At 38.2% G+C, this 22507-nt stretch overlaps 1 protein-coding gene across 1 annotated transcript in view; it reads right to left on the reverse strand.

Moving 5' to 3' along the window:
* Nucleotides 1–22507, reverse strand: part of si:ch211-186j3.6 (neural-cadherin) — a 333490-nt gene that overhangs the window by 217595 nt on the left and 93388 nt on the right. Inside the window, exon 4 of the mRNA XM_062419573.1 lies at nt 13243–13447. Within this exon, the coding sequence (XP_062275557.1) occupies nt 13243–13447 (205 nt within the window). The remainder of the gene's footprint in view (nt 1–13242; nt 13448–22507) is intronic.

Here is a 22507-nt window from a genome sequence, read left to right on the forward strand (position 1 = left end):
TTTGTTCTGGGTGATGTAGGGCCAGCAAGGGTGCTCCTCTCTAGTCAAAACAGTAGCCAAAAGTTGTAACTGAAAACCAGTAACACTGATGAAAAGAAACTGTCAGTGTCACTTAAAAATAGAAAAAAATCTGAAAAAAACAACACAATGCAAAAAATATCAAAATAAAAAAAGTTTGTAAGAAGTCTGTTTTATTTTTCAGTGGAAATGTTTTAAGCCCCAATACAACTTTTTCCAATAAGTGTTTCAATGCCAATGTTTCTTTGTTTTTTTTAGATTTAGCTTTTTGTTGGCAAATTTGATATTTTCTATACCAAAATTTAACAGTCATTGTCACTCCGCAGCATTACTACTTCAAGCACTGTCCAGAATTGGTTTTTCATCTGTGAGTAACCCAAATGAACCCTATCCCTAACCAAAAGGAATCATCCTCATCCCAACCTCCTCCTAAGGCTCACCCTGACCCTGATCCCTCTGGTTTATTCCCCCCCTTCTCAGTGAGAAGCTGCTGCAGAGTCGGCACTGTGCTGCCTTCAGTAGGTCAGTGCAGAATGCAATGTAGTGCAGTCAGAAGCCTGGAGCTGACAAATGAGAGTGGATCAGTGTGCGAAGATGAATTTGTATGGTGGGAACATGCAGGCGTGTGTGTGCGTGCAGGGGTGCCATATGGCGGGGTGGGGTGTTGGAACAAGGGCCTGTGACTGACAAAGGCCCTAAAATATTATTATAACATTGGGGACATTTTTTTAATGAAATTCTTAACCAATCATGATTAATACAATATTTTATTTGCAACGGTTTCTGTTAATTTTCTGACTTTTGGAAAAAGTAAACATCCAGGGAGTGGTCATATTTCCCACCATCCTCCACTCATCTATATACATTATATGGTTTGATCCTGCAGTGACATGTCGCATGTCTTTCAAAAGACAGAGAAAGAAAAGAAAGACCCACCTTTTTTTTTCTTTTTTTTAACAAAAACGGTGGGTGTAGTCCATGGGTGGTGGAAACATGTTAGCTTAGTCCATAGTGAAATAGGCTACTTTTTCTCAGCTAGCATCAGTAAGAAAAGAAAATGTGTTTATATTTCATTCCTCTTTTAGTGGACATGTTATCAATGCAGGCAAACTTTTAGAAAGCTCTTCTTACTAAATCAGCTGTTCCTGCTGCTGTCTGGTGCCAAGCCCAACAGATGCAGCTTCAGGCTCAGCAGCCGTGTCTCCCCATCCCCATCCACCTACCAATGAACCCTGAAGCCTGAAGTCAGTTGGCATAATTGCAGGGTGTCTGTGGGAATGTATTTTTAATATAATACTGGTACTGGTAGTATACTTAATTTTAAAAATCTACAGCTGATTTAATTATTTTGTTTGTTATATCACTATATAGCTGATAAAATAAATACAATAAATTAACATTAACTGAAAAGGTTAATGTGTCTTTAGGTTATATTTATTTTAAGTAAAATAATTTACATTCAAGAATTTTGTCATTTAAATTACACTGTAAAAGTTGGCCTTTAGCACATTTCTTATGGAGAGCATCAGTCTTGCATCAAATGGTGAATTTTACTGTATGCAGAATGTTGCATGCATGTCTGCACAGTGATATATTTTTACAGCTCACTATCAGTAAATATCGTTCAGTAAGTATTGCACTGCAAGAGAGTTGAAAGCCTACACAGGTGGAGTTATTTGAATGGGTTTGTGGGTTTTTTAGAAGTGTGGTTACAGCAATTGCACAAGGTTGGTGAGGCCTGTGGTGGTGTGGAGGTGGGGGCCCAATGTGATATCTTTTTTCCCCCCTCTTAATGGGGCTCAAATCCCTTGCGGCGTCTCTGTGTGCGTGAGACACTGTAATGCTGCTCAGTTCATTAGGGACATTAAGGCAAACACAGCATCCTCCACCAGATGTTGACTGCCTGCTTGCAGCATTCAGAAGGAATAAATACAGACATGCGCTGGTAGGCAAGCCCCTGTGACCCCCAGCCCACTTCTTCTCTTACGTATACACTCAGCAGTATACACACACACACACACACACACACACACATACACACACACACACACACAAATCTACAGATTGCTCTCCGATACACACAAACACACACATACTGAGAGTAATGTGTGTGGTAAGAGTGTGAGAGAACTAATACCAGTGGTATTAAATCCTGGTAGGTAAAATGAAATTCTGTAATATCAGTTAATCCTTCAGCAAAGACCAGCTTCGAAGCAACGGACAACAAAATAAAATCCAACCATGTCAACTCCCTGAGGTTACTTGTGTGTGTTTGCCAGTGACTGTCATTCTATGTTTGCCTGTATATGTGTGTGTGTGTGTGTGTGTGTGTGTGTGTGTGTGTGTGTGTGTGTGTGTGTGTGTGTGTGTGTGTGTGTGTGTGTGTGTTTGCATGCCAGAGCAAGTGTGTGTATGTGCCCGTGTGACAAAAAAGGCGAGGCTTTGGCAAGATATATGAATGTACAGTATTTGTCTGTACAAGGCTGAGGGAAAGCAAGATTGAATGAGAAGGTGTGGGGTTAGGAGGTGGGGGGGTTGGCCGTAAAGCGAGATGAGCTCAAAGACACAGGTGGGCACGTGCGCACATGCACACACACACACACGCACACACACACACAGAAACACACACACACACACACACTCAGGGCAGCTGCAGGCAGGTCTCAGGCTGGTTAGGTAACTAATGGTGCCGGTGAGCTATCACTCCTGGAGGGAGAAACTTGGAAACTACCTGCAAATTAAAGTCATGCCCAGTGACTCCAGTCCACACAAATACACCACCTCTGTTCACTATTCTGCCAGACGGAGAGAGAGATTTCAAAAACAGTAGAATGAAGTAAGAACCGAGGCTAGACAGATTGAAGCTGTGGCATTATTTCTAAAGTCCAGTGAAAAAATGCTATGATAAACTTTAATAAGAGAAAGAGGAGAAAACAGAGCAGCTGAAATATGAAGTACTGGTTTATGAGATCCATATGAAGTCTTTACAAAAATGAAGAAATTCTGATGCTAAATTTTTGTCTTTCTCTGGAGACAGTCAGGCTGTCAGTCATCATAATTGCACTTATGTAAATGTATCCAATCTTAACATTTTCAGTGCAGATTCATATACCTGCATTGCATGTATAAAATCAAACATACTCAACCCCCTCAATCCTGTGACGTACTCATAAAACACAGAAACAATACATATTTAGTCTCTGGCAAGTCACAATCTCATCACAATCTTATTAATCCTTGAGCGAGAGAGAAAAAGATCAAAATAAAACTGGTACCTACAGCAGTGTCAGTGTTATGGGTAGGTCTTGGGGGTGGGAGTGGATGGACCTGTGCAAGTCAGACTCGAGAGTGTACGCCTCATGTCTCTTAGGATCTAAAAAGAGGTTGTTCATATCATCATGGCATCACAGTCTAGAGAGGCTTGAATATTCCAACAAGTGGGATGCTGATGTATGTTACCCGTGCAGACATTTTTTTCTCTTCTCAGTCCAAATGTGATCCAATTTTTGCAAGCCAAGACTTCACTGAGTGGAAACATGCGGAAGACGATAATATGGGACAGGCCATGGGACTTACGGAGATTATTACATACAGGTTATGGGCTGTACATACAGTATTGTAGCTCAACACAACAGAGGTAACATTTTATTTTAAGTTTGGAGACATACAGTCTGTATACTGTAAGTCTTTAGTAACTCCTTTATAATACTTTCAGGTATTTAACAGTTACAGTTTAGGACATTTTTCTAGATGAAGGTGCAATTTGGTACAAATTATAAGAAACTCTGAAGTTGGTTTAGTTGGTAATGTGTCTTTAATTTTTTTTACTCTACATTTCCTTTTCTGTCAGCTAAAGAAATGTTCAATTCTTATGTATTAAACATCTACATATGAACCCTACTAGCCCATAATGAACTAAACCCACTTAACACTTTTTTTTCTCTCATCATTTGTACCAAATGCCCTAAAAGGTATCTGTTAAATACCTGTAAATTACTCAAACATTCCAGGAAATCAGCATAAAATTAGAGGACCTGTAAAATAAAGTGTTACTGTGTCTTCTCTTGTTTTTAAAGCAGGGCCTTGAGGATATCTGGTTGTATGTGGACAGGTTTGTAACAATGGTTTGATTACGACTTTCATTTAGAAAACCCTGCGCTTGGTTGGTCAACCTTACAACCGCCCCTTAGAAAGTACCGCTGAATGTTTCTTCTCTTTAGCCTTCAGCAGTCTGTAAAAACATATGCCTCAATTTATTATCAATGTGTTTGTGCAGTCGATTGGACAATTGCTCTTTGCCATTTTAGCTGTGTTTTTAGTGTTTTCTTTCCATGTGAATGCACCGATGCAGAGGAAGGAACCTACAAACTACAGAGGAATTAAAGGTGGATTGCAGTTAGGAAGTTTGTTTTATTAGACTGTAACTTAAACAAACGACACATCTCAATATATTATATCAATAATATTCTGCAGTATGTGACAGTATTCAATCAAACATATACAGTAACACCTTGTTCTTTCCTAGCATATGGTGCTATATTGTGGAATTATGTTAGCATCTGAGTGTGAAGTGTGTTCCAGTTATGTAAGGCTCTTTGCCAAAGCAAACAAACAAAATCTGCAGCCTCACAGCAAGCTACCACCTACCATCTTCCCTGCTGAACACTGAATGGCATTTTACCCTCTAAGCATTACTTAACTGGAACCACCTGCTCAAGTAGGTATTAGGGTGAACTACACAGAAACCATAATGAACACCACACAATTATAAACTCTGGATTTTTCTGTTACTGTTGACAGTCACAATCGATTATAAGCACACGAACAGTCCATCAAGTTCAAACAAATGTCATTTAGTATGAAGTAGTTTTACCCATATCTGTACATCCTAACAATGTCCTGTTCCTCACTGCTAATGATGCATACCTGTTTCCATAATCACTGATTAAGCAGCTCATCTACCCCTAATATTAGAGGCATAACAGCTGAAAGAACTAATGCTGTGTCACAAGTCACATACTTCTGTTACTATACTTCTGTTACTATACTTCTGTTAGTACACTGTGTACACAATGTACTTACTTGTGTAGTGTGCACATTTCAACAGGTTAGTGTTGTCTGAAATCAAACATGGCAATTGCACACTTACCGGAAATGACGATTAGCTAGTTAGCATTAGCATTCACGCTACCAAATCATTACAGACTGCAAAATTAACCAAAGAACCCTACTGATGGCTTATAACCAACAACAGTATAATGGTGCTTAGTGCAAAATCACATGTCTAATGCATTTGTACAATGCTTCAATGTCCAATGTAGTTACAATGTCCTTGGCCACCATTTTCAGTTTGAAAAGTGGTCTCTCCCCTTCCGCTACGTAGCCAAGATGGCGATAGTTGATGCGCGAAGTGTCCATAGTCATACACTCAAGTTTTTGACTGTTTTGAGCGCGGCACCTGGGTACTCACAGTGCGCTTCATTTTTCCATACTTCTCAGTGTGAACGCATTTACGCACTCGAAATATTAAGTGTAAGTACAGAAGTATGCGAGTTGAGACACAGAAATATAGACTGGGCTAACCCCATAATCTTGCAAACAAAGATATACATATCAACAAATGTATTCAGTTTTCAACGTATGTAATGTATTCAACCTAACTGACAAATTAACAAATTAACAGAGACATTTGACTGATAACAATGATGATTTAACACACAAAACAATGAGACTGTTGGGGGAAAAAGGAGGGGGGCAGCCTTTTCACATCCCCACACACCCAAAAAGTGTTGTTTTCTTCGACAAGAACTATTGTTATTAAGAACACAAACCAAAAAGCCTTCCAGTAATACAAAATAAAGAGAACCATAGGGAGAAAAGACAACTAAGCTGCTGATTATACACCAGTCTGTCCAAATAACATATAATAAAAACAATAAAAGGCTGCATTATATATATATATATGATTATTTCAAGTGCACATTTCTGCCAAATGTTTTGTATTACTGATTTTGTTTTATCTCATGTTCTTTAGAAATAACTGGCAATTACCAAACACAATTTAGTCATCGCAGTACAAACAACAAACTCACAGTCAGAGTCTTGGTAGTGTACACATCTCATGCAGTGGTCCATTGTCAATGCTAGCACTGTACTTATTCTGCTACTGAATGATCTAATTGACCACTAGGCACAGAGACGTAATCTTCATCATGAGTTGCTTCAGACACACAGTCATAGTCAGAGATACTGTCATAAAAACCCTCCATTATCAAAGAAAGTGACACTCAGACACTGCTCCATCATGTTACTTTCACATTCAGTAACAAACAGTGAAGAAATCGTTGCATCAGTTAATTTATCAGTAGTAGCAGTACATTATGTGAAACGGGAAAACACAACATTACTGTATCTGCTATTATTAGTTATCTGTACTTTCATGCCTGGGTCTTTACAAACCCTATAAACTTTTTGAGATTTTTTTTTTTTTTTTAATCTAAAAAATTATGTTCAACTACTATGAGACAAGGGAATATACAATAAAATGATTAAAACAAATAGTTAGGCTTATATTATAAAATTAAGGAGTTGGACGGGTTGTACAGTAATACTGACCCCCATTACCTAACACAGAGTTATGTGATTAAAGGTTAATATAAATAGACATAATGAGCCCTAATGCTAACAATCTGGCATGAAGCCCACTATGCTAAAGCGTTACAGCAGAACCTGCAGGACAGCACAGCCTAAGCAGAAGTATTAGCATGGGGTACTATTAGAAACCGTATTTATGATATTAACAGGTAAGAAAGGAAGTGTGTTGATTATTTTTGGTAAAACAGTAGGAGAAGGATGCATATCGTATGAATATTTAAACAGTTTGATGGAAAGTGTACATCCTGTCTTGACAACCATGCACATTATCAATAAACCACTTTAGCCCATTATCCTCTCAATGGTTCCAATATGATGTAATGATTGATACAGTATCTTTGTTCAGGAGGCAGTATAAGAGGCACTACATCTCATCTATAGCACACTGCATCTGTCAATAAGGGGAGCCTACACAACAGCACAATTCCACTGCTCATCCAGAGCACTAAACACTCAGGAAATCCTTTAGACTAAGTGTTTGAAAAAGAAATCAGTAGCTATCCTATTAAACTGCCACATAAATATATAATATATGAATTAAAGAACTGTCTTCAAATCAAATATCAGAGCAGTATGTTCAGTATTCAACACGCACAGTTGTGTGTAGTTTCTGCTGGCAGTGTTTAACTGCACAGACACTGGGGCAGCTCTGGGACCAGGTGTTACTGTGTGGAAGGAAGAAGAAGGTGTTGGCTTTTTAGCACTGATGGGGCGGTCTGTGTGTGGTGAAGTTCAAAGAGCTTACCCAGGCCCCAGAGGCAAAGCGCTGGTGCAGGTGCTGAGGAGTCTGGGTACCTTAGGGCAGGTGTGTGGGCTGACCGGGGCACATACATATCTTTTTATTTTTTATTCCACTTCTTTCTTTCTCTCCCCAATATTGAATCTGATAATGTTCGTCTTATTCTCCCACCTCTCTATCTCTCGCTCTCTCCACCAAGGCTCTTGGAGCTCTGCAGTCCACAGAGGCCCTGAGCGGAGCAGTTGAGGACAGATCAGTTCAGCGGGACATGTTTTAGCCCGAGGCCTGCGTAATGATGGAAGCCAGACCAGATGCATCAGTGCCCGCAGCGGACAGGCGCTGTTCACTCTCACTTCCTGACAACGTGAGAAAGTCATAGGGAATCCCAGCGCAGTCATTCCAGACAGACAACTCTGTTAGGGTTTAACAGAAGACAATATTCATACTTATAGACTAAAACTGAATATGTACAGTAGTCCAAGGTTGAGGATTGTATTGCTCTTTAGCAGTCAATTCAGGTCGAAAGCTTCCCAAACAAGGAAACCAATCACAAGGCCCTGAAACCAGTTGGCCATTTTAACTGCAGCATTCATACCTAGTAGTATTACCACCCATACAACTATAAATCCATTAAATTAAATCGACAAGCATTATTTCAGCAGCATAAAAGCACGTTCAGTCCAAGGATGTTTTAGAGCTGTCTGGGATTTTACGACCATGTGTGGTAATTGTATAGTCTGTGAGATATTGTATTTTTATATGTCTATATTTATTTACACATATTAAATTCTCATCATCATAGAAATATGTAATCTAAAAGAAAACACAATGGAAGATTTGCTAGAACCCATAAAACAGATGTAAAAACCAACCTGCGGTGGTACTTTAGGTACCTGGCATTTCTTAGCTAAAGCTAATTTAAGATTTTTTCCCCCGTGATTGGAAAATCAATTTTAATGCCCGACCATCTTAGTAATTGGGTTTGTTATACCACATAAATAATGCAGTGGCTGAATCTAATGATAACAATGAAAATGTAAAAAGCTGAAAGTAACACCTAGTCCTGCTAAAAAGTAATTAGCTTAGCAGAGCAGCAGTAACAGTGATTTCTGCGGTCTTTGACTTGAGCAGAGTTCACATAATTGGTTGTGGTTAAACTACTTTAAATTCACATATTCAAGATCAATTCAGAAAACTAGTTACAATATATACAAGAAAGTTGAAGAAGAAACAAGAATGTATTTTGTTTTTGGACAATCCTTTCTTCTTGAAGTATTTTCACTGTCCAAATACACATTTACAATACTTTTTTTGGTCTGTAGTGATGATTAATGATTGGCCCAAAAAGACATAATAATCAGGTTATATTCCAGGTTAATAAACAGTATGTATTCCACAGTGTGAACGTTTCTGTGCTCTTTGTCCTTTTAAGGCAGACTGAAAGTGCAGCTTGACAGTTTGTGAACCCATTTCTGCATAAATATGACATAAAACATAATCAGATTTCAATCCAAGTCCTAAAACTAGATAAAGAGACGTTAGTTAAACAAACGAGTCAAAAACCTTGCACTTTTTTGTTTATTTATTTAGGGAAATTTTCCAAATTGACATATTTGTGTGATGCAAAAGTATGTTAACCTTTAAATTAAAGTCAAGTCAGGTGTTTCAATCAATGGGATGACAATTGAGTGCGAGTCAGGGAAGCCTTGATTTATTTAAAAAAGAGAAATTTGTGTCTTCATTATAAAAGTGACCTTAGGGTAACATCTAGGAAACTAAAAGCCTTTCTTACAGTGGCTACAGTCAACGTTCATGAGTCCACCATCAGGAGAACCTTGAACATCAATGGTGGTCTGGCAGAGCTGCAAAGAGAAAACGACTCTCCAAAAGGAACAATTTGCTCAAGACCATGTAGATAATCCAGAAGGTTACTGGTAAAATATTCTGTGGATGAGTGAGACCAAAATCAAACTTTTCGGATTGAATGAAAAGTGTTTTGTTTGTTGATGAGCAAACGCTGCATTCAAACACAAGAACCTCATCACATCTGTTAAACATGGTGTCGATAGTATATATAGTAATATATGGTTTAGGTCTGCTTTGCTGTGTCTGGACCAGGACGGCCTGCAATCATTGATATAGCTTTGAGTTCTGAGTTATACCAGCAAATTCTACAGGAAAATGTCAAGTTATCCGTCCGTGACCTGATGCTCGACTAAAAGTGGGTCATGAAAAAACGGCAACCCACACACAAGTTGTTCTACCAAAGGATGGTTAGAGCAAAAGAAAGTTAATATTTTGAAATAGCTGAGTCAAAGTCCTGACCTTAATCCTACAGAAATACTGTGGAAGGACCTGAAGCAGGCAGTTCATGCCAAGAAGCCCACTAACATCTTCAAGTAAAGACTGTTCTGTACGGAGGAACGTGATAAAAATTCCTCTAAGCCGATGTGCAGGGATGACAAACAGTTAACAGAAACGTTTTGTTGAAGGTATTGCAGTGAAAGGGGGTCACACAAGTTACTGAAAGCAAAGGTTCACATACTTTTGCTTCACACGAATAGGAAAGATAGTTGAAATTATAAATAAATGAATACATGTAATGTGTTTGTCTGGTATGTTTAATTGGGGTTTGTTTATCTACTTTTAGGAATTGTGTACAACTATAATCGCATTTTAGGTCATATTTATGCAGAAATAGAGAAAATTGTGTTCACAAACTTTCAAGCAGCACTGTACATACAGTATTGGTGGGATGAAAGAATTATGATGGAATAGTTTTAAAGCAAGACAAAGCACACTTGTTCAGTTTGATGTGACGCTTGGTTACAAATTAGCACCAACAATTTCTAAGTACCCTTAAAATAGAGCTTATAATTGATGATTATGAATATTGCCACTATGCCATTTGGTTTAACAAGGGATTTATTGTAAGAGGAAAAAGGTGAGATGACTTGATGATCATTAAGGGAGAAGTGCGTTTCATTTTTAGTTCACTTTATAAGGCTAATTAATTTGTAAAAACCAATTTGAACACCACTTTTAGTTGTAAAGAGATTGTATCACTCATTATTTTTTGTATCTAAGCTGAGAATTACCTGTAGCAAGAAGAAGAAAAAATAGAGAATAATTGCAGAATCTATTAATTTAACATTCATTTGTTTAAATGTATTTTTGCTAAATTAATCACAATATGAATTATCTTCAGAATTGCGAATCATAATGGACGCCGGTGGCCAGAGGACAGAGAAATCTGTACTGACACAGAGAATAATGAGAACGTGTCATCTTGGATGAGTTAGACAGACGCACACTGCTCTTTAGAGAATCCCGTTCTCTAATTCTCTGACAGATGCAGAGGTGGAGCAGAACACATGTACCTCCGCCTCACATACACCAATTACCGCTCAGTAGCGTAGTCAGAAATATTAATTTAGGTGGGCCTGTGAGATATATGGTGTGCAAGCATTAAGTGATCTGCAGATTAACCATAACAGTTTTTTACTCTTGTTTTAAGATGTCATTAGTATTAGTTTTGACAATAGTGATAGTTGAAAATTGATGAAAATAAGGTGGAAGAGGTGAACTGCCGCATTATTTCATTTAATTCTGCTTTGGTTTCCCAATAACATTATAGCACAACTGTTGCATAAAAGCAACGACTGCAGTGCGACTTACTCACTGAACATCTGCAGCATTGAACATGTAACTACATCACATCAAATATTTTAATAGCAACCATATGTCTTTTTTTTGGCTAATCCTATAAGCTATTTAAACAGTAGCAACTGATTAAATAGCAAACTGACAGCGTGTCACTTGCATAAATTAAGTCAGCATCTTAAAATATCGAACAATAGTTATCATTACATTCACAATCCCACAAGCTCCCATTTCAAAAATGACTTCTACCATCAAAAAGCACATTCGTATAAAGGTTTAAAACAATAAGAAACATCTCTTTAGCTGGGATGTGTCCTTTTCAACGCTACAAGACTTTAACAGAATTAGATGTAAATCAGAGAGGAGTGACAGAAATGTAGCTGCAGGATTTTAGTGAAATAAACTCCAGCAATATTTGCACATTACTGTACACACACGACCAACTGCTTACTATAGGTTTGACACTGCTTAAAATGCAACGACATGCATATTTATTACAAGAGTGGAGCTCAGAATATAAATGAACTTGTTATTTTTCTGTTTCTGCAGAGATGAACTTTCATCCCAGAGTAAGACATGATGGAACAACACCTCAAGGTTTGTTAGTTTTTGTCTCTGAAAGATCCGATGTGCTCATATATAATTTGGCAGAGTGGGTCATTAGGAGGGAAACAGTGGCTAATTCATCCAGGAAATCAATTCAACCAGGTGTGCAGTCTACATATGATAAGCAGGAAATTGCACAATGCTGTTTATTTATTTGGTAGACAAAATGATGCAGGCTACAGACTAGCAAAGGTTATACTCTGATACAGGTTTGAAGTCTACATTAAAAGATCTAAAACTTTATGTTTACATCAACAAGTATCCATGCATGTATCAGATACATGACTTACATACTTATTTATATGCTTAGACATGTAAAAAATATCCCTCAAGGCATAAAATACTGTGCTTAGTTACCAAAATGAACAACACAGGTTGAAAAGTCGTGAATGAAGATATTTTCTGGAGCTTCTGCACAGACCCAGCACAGGTGATTTAACAACTAACAACTTACTCAAAGTCCAGCCGGTTCTACACACAGCATGAACACAACACAACTCCTTTAGCATCCACACAAACCATAAACAGCTTAAAATAAGAGCTACAAACCATCAACAACAAAACAACAAAGAATTCAATAGCATTACACACAAAGAGCCGCAACAGGACATTTAACCAGCGGGAAAGAAACCAAAGTGATCAAAGAGACAAAGATACAGACAGACACAGAGTGGGTGTATTCCACTCACGTTTTTAAAGTCTGTGCTCTGTCTCTGGAGGTGTCATTAACTCACCTGTTCTCACTCCTGAACCTTTGCAGGTTTTTCTTCTTTTTTTTTTTTTTTTTGAAAACCAATTTATGATGTCCATTTTGGCAACCACAAAAAAAAGGGTGGGGGGACTTCACAACACTGATCACTTGAGCATCACAATAAGCTGTCAGACAGGTCGCATGTCACAGGTCAAAATGACATTAATCATGTAGGGACGGGGCCGCCGTCAGCAACTCACAGCGAGGAGTTCTGATGCACCAATAAGTGGCCGTAGCACTGTTGTGAGTCTTTTCTTTTTTTTTTTAATGATGTTGGATGTGCCCACTTGACATGTAGGTGGCACAAGCACACCTGGGCACAGCCAATGAACAAATGAAAACCTGTGTCCGATCAGAGCCACTGTGGGGAGTGGGGAAGGGGTGTGGGGATGTAACGGGAGAGTTCTGCATAAATCCCCCTGCACATACACACACCCTATATTACAATCACCACTGCTCACCACAATTCAACAACTGTATTCAAACCAGTTTAGATGTCACTGAAGTGCTTCCGAACTTTTGTCCAAGAAGAGACAATAGCTCGAATACAACAAATCAGAGTAAAAAGACGACCCTGCTGGTATAAAGACTTGTATTGCAAATATTATTGACGAGGGAACCTTGTCATGTCAGAAAATATCTAAGTTCCAGTCATTGCCAGTAAAAATTTGACTCAATAAAATTTGAATTCTCTCACACACACACACACACACACACACACACACACACACACACACACACACACACACACACACACACACACACACACACACACACACACACACACACACACCTATGAACACACACTAACCTCTGCTGCGCTGCTCATGCTTTCCAGGCCCTCGCTGGCTCGCACCAACAACAAGTAGCGATGCTGGTCGCTCTCATAGTCAATAGGTCGGGTCAGGCTGATTTCACCGGTCTCGGTGGAGATAGAGAAGAGGCTGCTGGGATTGATGAGGAGGCTGTAGCTGATTGGTTTCTTCTGGAAGGACACAGCAGGTGTGACCAGGAAGCTGTAAGACAGGGAGGAAAATTGACACCATTGACTGAATGTACTGTACAAGGAGGGGTAGAAGAGAATACAGTTTACAGTATATATGCATGGCAAGTTAGAGTGATATAGAGGAGAATTCAGTACACAAGTAGAACCTTTTCAACCTGTAACCTGAAGATTTGAATAACCTGTACCGAAGAACCTGTAAGGCTTTGATTCTAGGTTCTGCTTTATATATATATACATGTGTGTGTGTATATATGTATATATATATATATATATATATATATATATATATATATATATATATATATATATATATATATATATATAGTCGAGCATTAGGTGAATCTACGCAGCGTTTTATACATGTGGCCCCAGGAGGTTAAGTTGACCAACATCGTGAACAGACTTGATGGAGTGCAATCATCTCTGAGATTAAGTTTTTCTTGAAGGGAAAATAAATACAGTGATGTAATATTTAATTGCACTACTGTGAACAAATATTCCACTCCTGGAAACCTTTTTCAAAAACAACCACACAAGCACCCAACCTGCATTTTCAATTTCATGTAGTGGAAAAAGTCCAAGTGGAGCGATTCAGGGTTGAGTAGAGAAAAGCGAAAAAGATTAGAGCAAAGTGTATTCCTTTATGTGAAGGGACTGTGTAGACTGCACATCATAAAGCAGACTTGATTATAGTACATTTCTGTACAGAAAGGAGAGGAGCTCAGTAGGATATTGTTTGCAGCAGATAAGATTTGTGTTGAGTAGATTTGAATACATCATGGTCTGGAATGGAATAAAGGACTAAGTGAGATATGTTTCTGTACAGCAGCGGAGGAAAAAGAGCGAAAAGACTAGAATTGTATGGAGTAATGGCTGGGATATACAGTTGAAATCAATATTAGGAAATTTAAAATATTTTTCCAATTCCAGTTCATATATCAAGATAAGACAGATTAACGTAAAATCACAAAATAATCAAAATGACGCCTGTAGCAATGACACGTGTTCATTATATTGAACAATCATTGCTGTTACTTTGGTTGTGAATTACATTGTATCAGCTTTAGATAATAAAAAACATTGTGCAGCACTTTTTGTTGATTTATCTAAAGCAGGGGTTTCAAACATGCAGCCTGCAGGCCGGACCACCAAGGGGTCCACAATCAGGCCCAATGTGTAACTTTGCAAAGTGTAAAGATTTCAGTAAAGTAATGCCATTTTTTCTATTCTATTCTCACTTATTTTCACTCATAATTCACAGTCAAGGCTTCTGATCTTATATTAACATTCTGTAAGATGCTCTTAAAGATCTAAAGCAGGGGTGTCAAACTCAAGGGGCAACATACAGCCCAATTTGAGCTGAAGTGGGCCGGACCAGTAAAACCATTGCATAAGAAACTACAAATAATATATATGTATTATAACTTTGATATAATAAACCATGTATTCACAAAACAGATGAACAGCCTGTGATGTCTTAAAAAAAATGTGTGCAATTTCAACAAAATGATGTCTCAGTTTTTTACAGATTATTTTTGCACAGAAGCTGCTGATTGACAACATTTTGCACAATGTTCAATATATGAATGTTTTAAATATGACCACAATATGTATTCATTGTTTTTTTCAGAGAATTATATTCTGGTCAGGGTGGAAAAAAAACCTCTCAAGCAGCAGAAAAATTGGAACATTTACATACTTTGCAAATATATCCAGAGGGCTGAATTGGACCCCAGATCTAAAACGTGTGTTAAATGCTGACAAAACAAAGTTCATGCTATTTTCAGAGCCAGAACTATAGACTATAATGATTTTAGTATTTTTACTAGTAATGGACAAATTACTGAGAGAGTCACAGAATGTAAATATCTCAGAATCTGGATAGATGAAAAACTTACATTCAAATTCCACATAGATAATCTTGTGTGTGGACTCAGACAAGAGGTTGGTCTTGTAGGAACATTGTTGTCAAGGCCGTTTTTATGTCAGTCCTGGACTATAGTGATGTAATTTATAGACATGCAACCACTTCAACCCTCAAACCTCTTAACTCTGTTTATCACTCAGCCTAAAGATTTATTGCTGAAGATGTTTATGGTACACACCATTGTATTCCGTACAATAATGTTGGATGGCCCTCTCTCCAAGAGAGACGTGATACTCACTGGTATCTCTTTATCTATAACGCCCTTATCGGAAAATTGTTGCATTACCTTCCAAAACTGCTGTGTCACCCAGAGGGACTTTACCAAACCTGCTCTACTGACTGGCTTTTACTTCATGTTCCACGAGTTTGGTCTGAACTTAGAAAAACTGCTTTTAACTTTAGAGCACCTGACTCAGGGAATAAAATGAAGCCCCTTCTTAAAATAAGCCCACTTATACCTTTTAGACATTTTAGAATATTTGATCTTAAACATCCCAACATCTACTTGTAATTGCTTTCTAGAATTGTATTTTATTCCTTTTTATAATTTTTAATTTGCTGCAGTTTTCCTTTTCTGTCTTTGTAATTGACTCAATACTACTACTACTACTACTACTACTACTACTTTTACACACCTAAAACAAAAAACAATCACCAATTTTGCTGGGTTTTCCAATTTGATACACTCATTCAATGAAAGTCAATAAAGGATGAAACTGAAATGTAACTGATGCCTTTAAGCAACCTCAGTTCAAAGTCCAGTAGAGTGGAAGAAGAGCAGATAAGAAAAGAACAAGTTAAAGTATTTAAGACCAAAGTGAAGTGAAGAGGGGAGTAGAGCACAGTACAGTAGAGACAAGTAGAGTTTCTGTTAGAGCAGTGTTGACTATGATAAAGGGAGGAAGTGGAAGGGGGGCATACAGCCATAAAACACTGAGTGCTTGTTATTTATTAGATGTGCTATCTGGCGTTGAAGTGATTTCCCTGATGAAATCACTGTAAACAACAAGACTGGAATATCCACACTACTGGTTTGCCAAATGTGTCAGTCAAAGTAAAGAAGCTGGAGGGAGATAATGAGACCAATCCAAGGACACTAGTCATAAGTGTAGCACTTTCATCAGACATGGGGCTGTGTGTGTGTGTGTGTGTGTGTGTGTGTGTGTGTGTGTGTGTGTGTGTGTGTGTGTGTGTGTGTGTGTGTGTGTGTGTGTGTGTGTGTGTGTCTAATGTGTGAAAGGATGCGGGCATGTGTATCTGTGTGACATGCATATTTAAACATATAACACTGATACACAACGACTAAATGTGTTATTAAACTGTGTAGAGACCATGCATTATATCCATCACAGACCATTGCATTCCTAGTTCAGCTTTCACAATGTAACGCTCTGTGTGTGTGTGTGTGTGTGTGTGTGTGTGTGTGTGTGTGTGTGTGTGTGTGTGTGTGTGTGTGTGTGTGTGTGTGTGTGTGTGTGTGTGTGTGTTTGTGTGTGTGTGTGTGAATCAGTACTTGCAGGCAGCGATTTAACTTGTGCGCCGCATATAATGCTCAAGGCTAAATGTGTCATGCTCAAACCGTAAAAATCTATGATGCACAAACGTGAAATGTGAAGATGTGTTGGCACAGCGGGAGAAAGAGAAGTATGTTTACTCTTTTTTTTCTGCGAGGTTTGTTCATACGTGACATTTCATCGTTAGCACAATAAACAGCCAAAATTGCCATGTAAAGGCGACACGTTCCGCTTCATTTGTGGGGAAAGTTAAAAGAAGAACTTTACAGAAATTTAGCAGCTTCAGAAATGGTAAATGACCCAAAGCAGTTAGAGAATATTAACATTTGAACCATCAAGTTAGATACTAAACATTTCTTTCAAAAGAAAAAGCACTGCATGACAGGAGTTAGTCAAGGTGACAGTGACATAAATGTTAAAGGAATGAATATTACTGTGTACTCCACAGACAGTGATGTTGCCCTGTCAGGTGCAAAACAAGATCATACTGGACAAAGACCTGCAGAAAAACCCTGAGGCAACTGTCAGAGTGAGACAAGTTTCCTAAAGCTACTGAACTGGAGAAGTTCCTGTGTTGAAATATGCCAGTAAAAAATCATAAACTCTACAACCCTCACAGCAAACTGCTTGATAATGATGATATGATGGAGAGAATTTAATTTTGCACTAAGTTGTAGTTATAATCTTCCATTTTAAGTCATTTCAGTATCAAATTTAAACTCCAAATGTATTCAGATTAATGTATTATGACTTCAGGTGAAATGAGAGGGTTTTTTTACCCTGTAGAGAAAGAAAACTTTCTATAGGAGAAAGTCACATTAATTGTAACATTTTTCACTCTTTACATAAACTCAGAGATTTTTTGTACCTACATTCCGAATATTTTCAGGCATGTGTAATATTTATCTGCTATCATATACTACTGAAAGTTTTTCAATAGTGAAAACAAGTCATAACTAAGGAATTAAACTGAAGGCACATGAGTCTTAATTGTAACACTGTGAGCTGTGGTGGTAACATGGCTAAAAAGCAGCATTAAACAAATTGTTTCCATGGCAAATCTCCAATATTATTAAAACTTTTGTTAGTGCATTACTGGTAATTATAGACAGCAGATGAGACCGCTAACTTCCAGTTAGCTCTCTTCTAAATTGACTGTGGATAAAATAATTGAATTGTGCTGCATTTATACATGTAGACTTTCCTAATGTTATCCGACTGAATGAATCACATTGTGATAGTGAAACAAATTATTTTGTGGGAGTTTTTCTGAGCAGAGCAGAGCAAACAATGATTTTAGATGCACCACTTACCTTAGAACTCAATAAAGCCCTGAATTTAATGCAAAATAAATCACCCGGTCTAGATGGACTTCCAGCTGAATTTTACTGACACTTCTGGGATACGCTATCACCACTATTTATAGAGTAACTGCAAAAATTAAAGATACCTCCATCATACAAAACCATGCACATGAATACCACTGTCATGACACTTCTATTAAAAGCCCAATAAAGACCTGACCCACCCTTGCAGCTACCATCCTCTCTCTCTAATCAACACTGACTTAACAATGATTACCAAAACCCTGGCAACCAGAATAGAGACAGCCCACCCCATGCTAATCTAGTCTGACCAGACAGGCTTGTTAAAAAAAAAAGATGCATCAGATATCATCCATAGGCTTTTGAACTTAATCAGTACACCACATCAAAACTTAATATTAAATGGAGCAAGCTGCGCAAGTTTGGTTTTGGAGAGCCGTCCATCCATTGTGTAAGAACACTGTACACTTTATCTCAGGTCACAACAATCATTATACCAAGCTTCAGAGCTCATCAGGGAACCAGACAAGGATGCTTTATCTCGCTATCCCTATTTGCTGTTTTTATTGAACCACTTGCAGCAGCACTTTGACAAAACAATTAAAGTGGAGGAATTCAGTCAATTCACAACGTAAAATTTGTCTTTACTAGGGGTGGAACGGTTCGGTTCATATCACGTTTTTGGGGTCACGGTTTTCGGTTTGGTTTGTGTTTTTCTTTTCTTGGGGGTTTTTACACTTCATTTCTCATATTTTTAGACTGGATGATGTCATCAAGGCAAGAGCACAATACAGATTAATAAAAAAAAATCCTTAGTAGCTTAACTGTAACCAACAGTCATGTATCAAGGAAACTTATAAATTAGTGCCTGCCTGACGAATTAACATTATTTTACACACACTGACAGTGTGGACACAGGCGGGGTGTCTGGGATTCCCCCCGGAGAAACACGTCATCACGAGGGATTCCCACCTGACCGGCCATAACTGACGAAGGAAAAGATTATAACAATATAAAAAGCTGTCACATGAAGACCATCGTGCATGCATGCTCCATAATACATTCTTTAGTTTGATGGAGTTACTAGAAATGTCCCGTGCTACTTTTCTGCGTCAGTTACTTTTTTTAATATGTGCATTGATTTATTTACAGCCGCTGCACGTCTCCTGTTCAAACGGACCAATTTGCCTCACAATGCTAAAATACAACAAGCCAACTCTAAAATAAAACGTGTAACTCCCAGGCTACATTATATAGCCTGTTTCAATAAGCACATTGCAGGATAAAAGAGAAAAACACAGAAGGAAACTGTTTTATTGATGCTGCTCAAATCCGCCTGTGGCACGTGGAATAATAATAATAATAATAATAATAATAATAATAATAATAATAATAATAATCTCCGTAGGACATCAAAGTTACACGTCAATATAAAATGGGATCATTTATTTGTAACCGATCAACCGCCATGCTAATAATAAAAGGCTATAGATATGTACTTTGTAGAGATATTTTGGTTCTACACATGTTTGTGTATCGTACCATTTGTGTTATTGTGTAGTTTGGCTGCTTTGCTTTAATCAACCTACATCTGGAGATGGTGAGACTCTCTCAGGTCAGTAGCTGCTGGTGTTCGTACTGTTGGAAAGCTTGGCACGGAGCAAAAGCCTCCATCCTCCATTGGTCCCACATATAATAATGTAGTGCCTCCACGTCGTGCCAAATGAAACTTCACTTCACTTCACTGGGTTACTGGCTTACGTTGCACGTGTCATGAACCGAACAAACCGAACAATACACACAGGACAGATTTGTTTAATGAACAGTTCCACCCTGAGTCTATACCATTATACTTACAGAATACTTACGTTTCACTATGGGAAAACCAATATCATCATTAAGAAACTTCTCCATAATCTCTCACTAAATTCTAACAAGTGAACTACCACTGTCTGAAGATGCTTGGGATTCTGCAACTTAACATCCCCCTCCCCCCTACCATTTCACATTGGCAACATAAAATATTCAGCCATTAATATTTCTCCAAGGCTATCTTCAACCTCAATTACACCCCATTGCTAAAAAAACAGAAGATGAGTTCAAACGCTGGACCAAGCTCCCACTCACTGTGGTTGGGTGAATCGCTACAGTAAACGTTACCTCACAGTAATCATTTTTTTCCATGGTTCCCACCACCCCCGCAAACAAATGGTTCAAAGCTCTCAACTCATTAACTGCCAAATTTTACAAGAAAAACAAAAAACATAGAATCTCACTTTCAATAGTACAAGATGAAAAATTACAATGTGACCCAGCCAAACTTTCTCCACTGCTTCTTGTTAAATCAACTGCAATATTTATCCAAATGGACCCAAAACACAGCTACAATAGCCCATGGCTTTCCCACAACAATCAATCAAGAGACTGAATTACTGTGAGAACACAATCTCCTCAACTCTGACAGCTGGGTGGAAAACTAATCAAATTAATAAATCATCACTAGAACCATGCAGATACATACCCAATTTGGCACAATCTGGACTATCACCTGCACAACACCCCTGTCTCCTTCACATCATGGCAACATAAGGCAATTACTCGTCTCCATCATTGAAATCTATGTTTAAATCCAAAGTTAACATAAGAGATAAAATATCCATCTCAGATACCTTCATAACACTCCTGGCTGGGTACCAATCTTAAAAAACATTGATGACCACAAACACAAATTTGCAACTTATACAATATAAAACAATCTATAAAACCCACATCTTCCAAGGTAAAATGTTTAAAATAGGATAAGATGAAGCAGACACCTGTCCACAATGCACTCTGGGTAGCACAGACAATTGTTTTCATGTCACTTGAGCCTGCCAACCAGTTCACTCGCTTTGATCACAGTAATTGAGAATCTCTTCGATATCTTGAGATGCAGAATCCCAATACCTCCACCCCTCTGCCTGCTAGGAGGTATTACACAACTTAATACAGAAACCCATTACACATTTCAGTAGAGCAAAATAACAGCTTACAGAAATAACAATATATAAAGTATTTAATGAAACCTGGAAAACATTCTTAAGTCTTCTAAAGTCAAAACATAAATCCCCCATAGAGCAAAGCCTAACAGCCACAGGTCCCAGCTATAATAACCATATCCAATACATTCACTGTGCATACAGGTATATTCACAAACACACACACACACACACACACACAATAGAAAAATGCTTTTTTTTTTCTCTCCTCTCTGTTTGTCTTTCTTTTCCTTTCTCCTTACTTCCTCACTCATACAATAATGACATTACTTACTTATATAATTTCCTTGTCGTTCCATCTTTGACAAACTGACCTTTACTTTGTATTTGTATTGTTATATTTAGTTTATATTACTAATATTTATATATACTATGTTTTCTTTTTCTTTCAATCTGTTATAATCTTGTTGTGTAGGGGCTTTATAGTGTGTACAGTGTGATGCTGCTGATGTGCTGGTTGCCTAACCAGGAAAAGAGATCATATTTCTCCTTTTTTAGCTTCTCTGCACTGGCTTCCTGTTAAATCCAGAACAGAATTTAAAATCCTTCTCCTCATTTAATGGTCAGGCACCATCATACAGTATCTTAAAGGGCTCGTAGTACTCTAATAGCCCACTAGAACACTGCAGGCTTACTTGTGGTTCCTAAAATCTCCAAAAGTAGAACAGGAGGCAGAGCTTTCAGCTATCGGGCTCTTCTCCTGTAGAACCATCTTCTAGTATGGCTTCAGAAGGCAAACTCTCTATAAGAGTGGGCTTAAAACTTTCCTCTTAAAAAGAAAAGAATTTAAAAAAGCTTATAGTTACTGCTGGCCAGGCATGCCTTGGACCAACCCCTAGTTATTCTTGGACTGCCAGGGGACTTAGCATGATGCAGTGAGAACCTCTCTCCTCTTCCCTCTCTCCATCTGTATGCATTCATGTACCATTAATGCATGTTACTAACTTAGCTTATACCCCAGAGTTTGAGTTTATGTTTGGAGTGACAGGTCTGTTAGTGAACATCACAGGTTGGGGGTGTTAGCCTTCTGCAGAGGTAGAAGAAATCAATGGGAGACAAACCCCCCAAAGCGAAAAGGAAAAAAGGAAAGACAAAAAGAAAAAATAGAGAAGGGAGGAAAAAAGGGTTATAATACAGAAAGACCCTCAGAGAATTAGCTCCCTCATTGGGGGTCTAGGAGCTGTTCAGGTTGGGAAACAGGGTCTTCTCACATGGTGGTTAGACTTCTCCCAAGGGTCTGGCACACAAGCACTATACAGGCAGCCC

This window comes from Scomber scombrus, chromosome 1 (genome assembly GCF_963691925.1).
Source record: "Scomber scombrus chromosome 1, fScoSco1.1, whole genome shotgun sequence".
NCBI classification, from domain to species: Eukaryota; Metazoa; Chordata; class Actinopteri; order Scombriformes; family Scombridae; genus Scomber; species Scomber scombrus.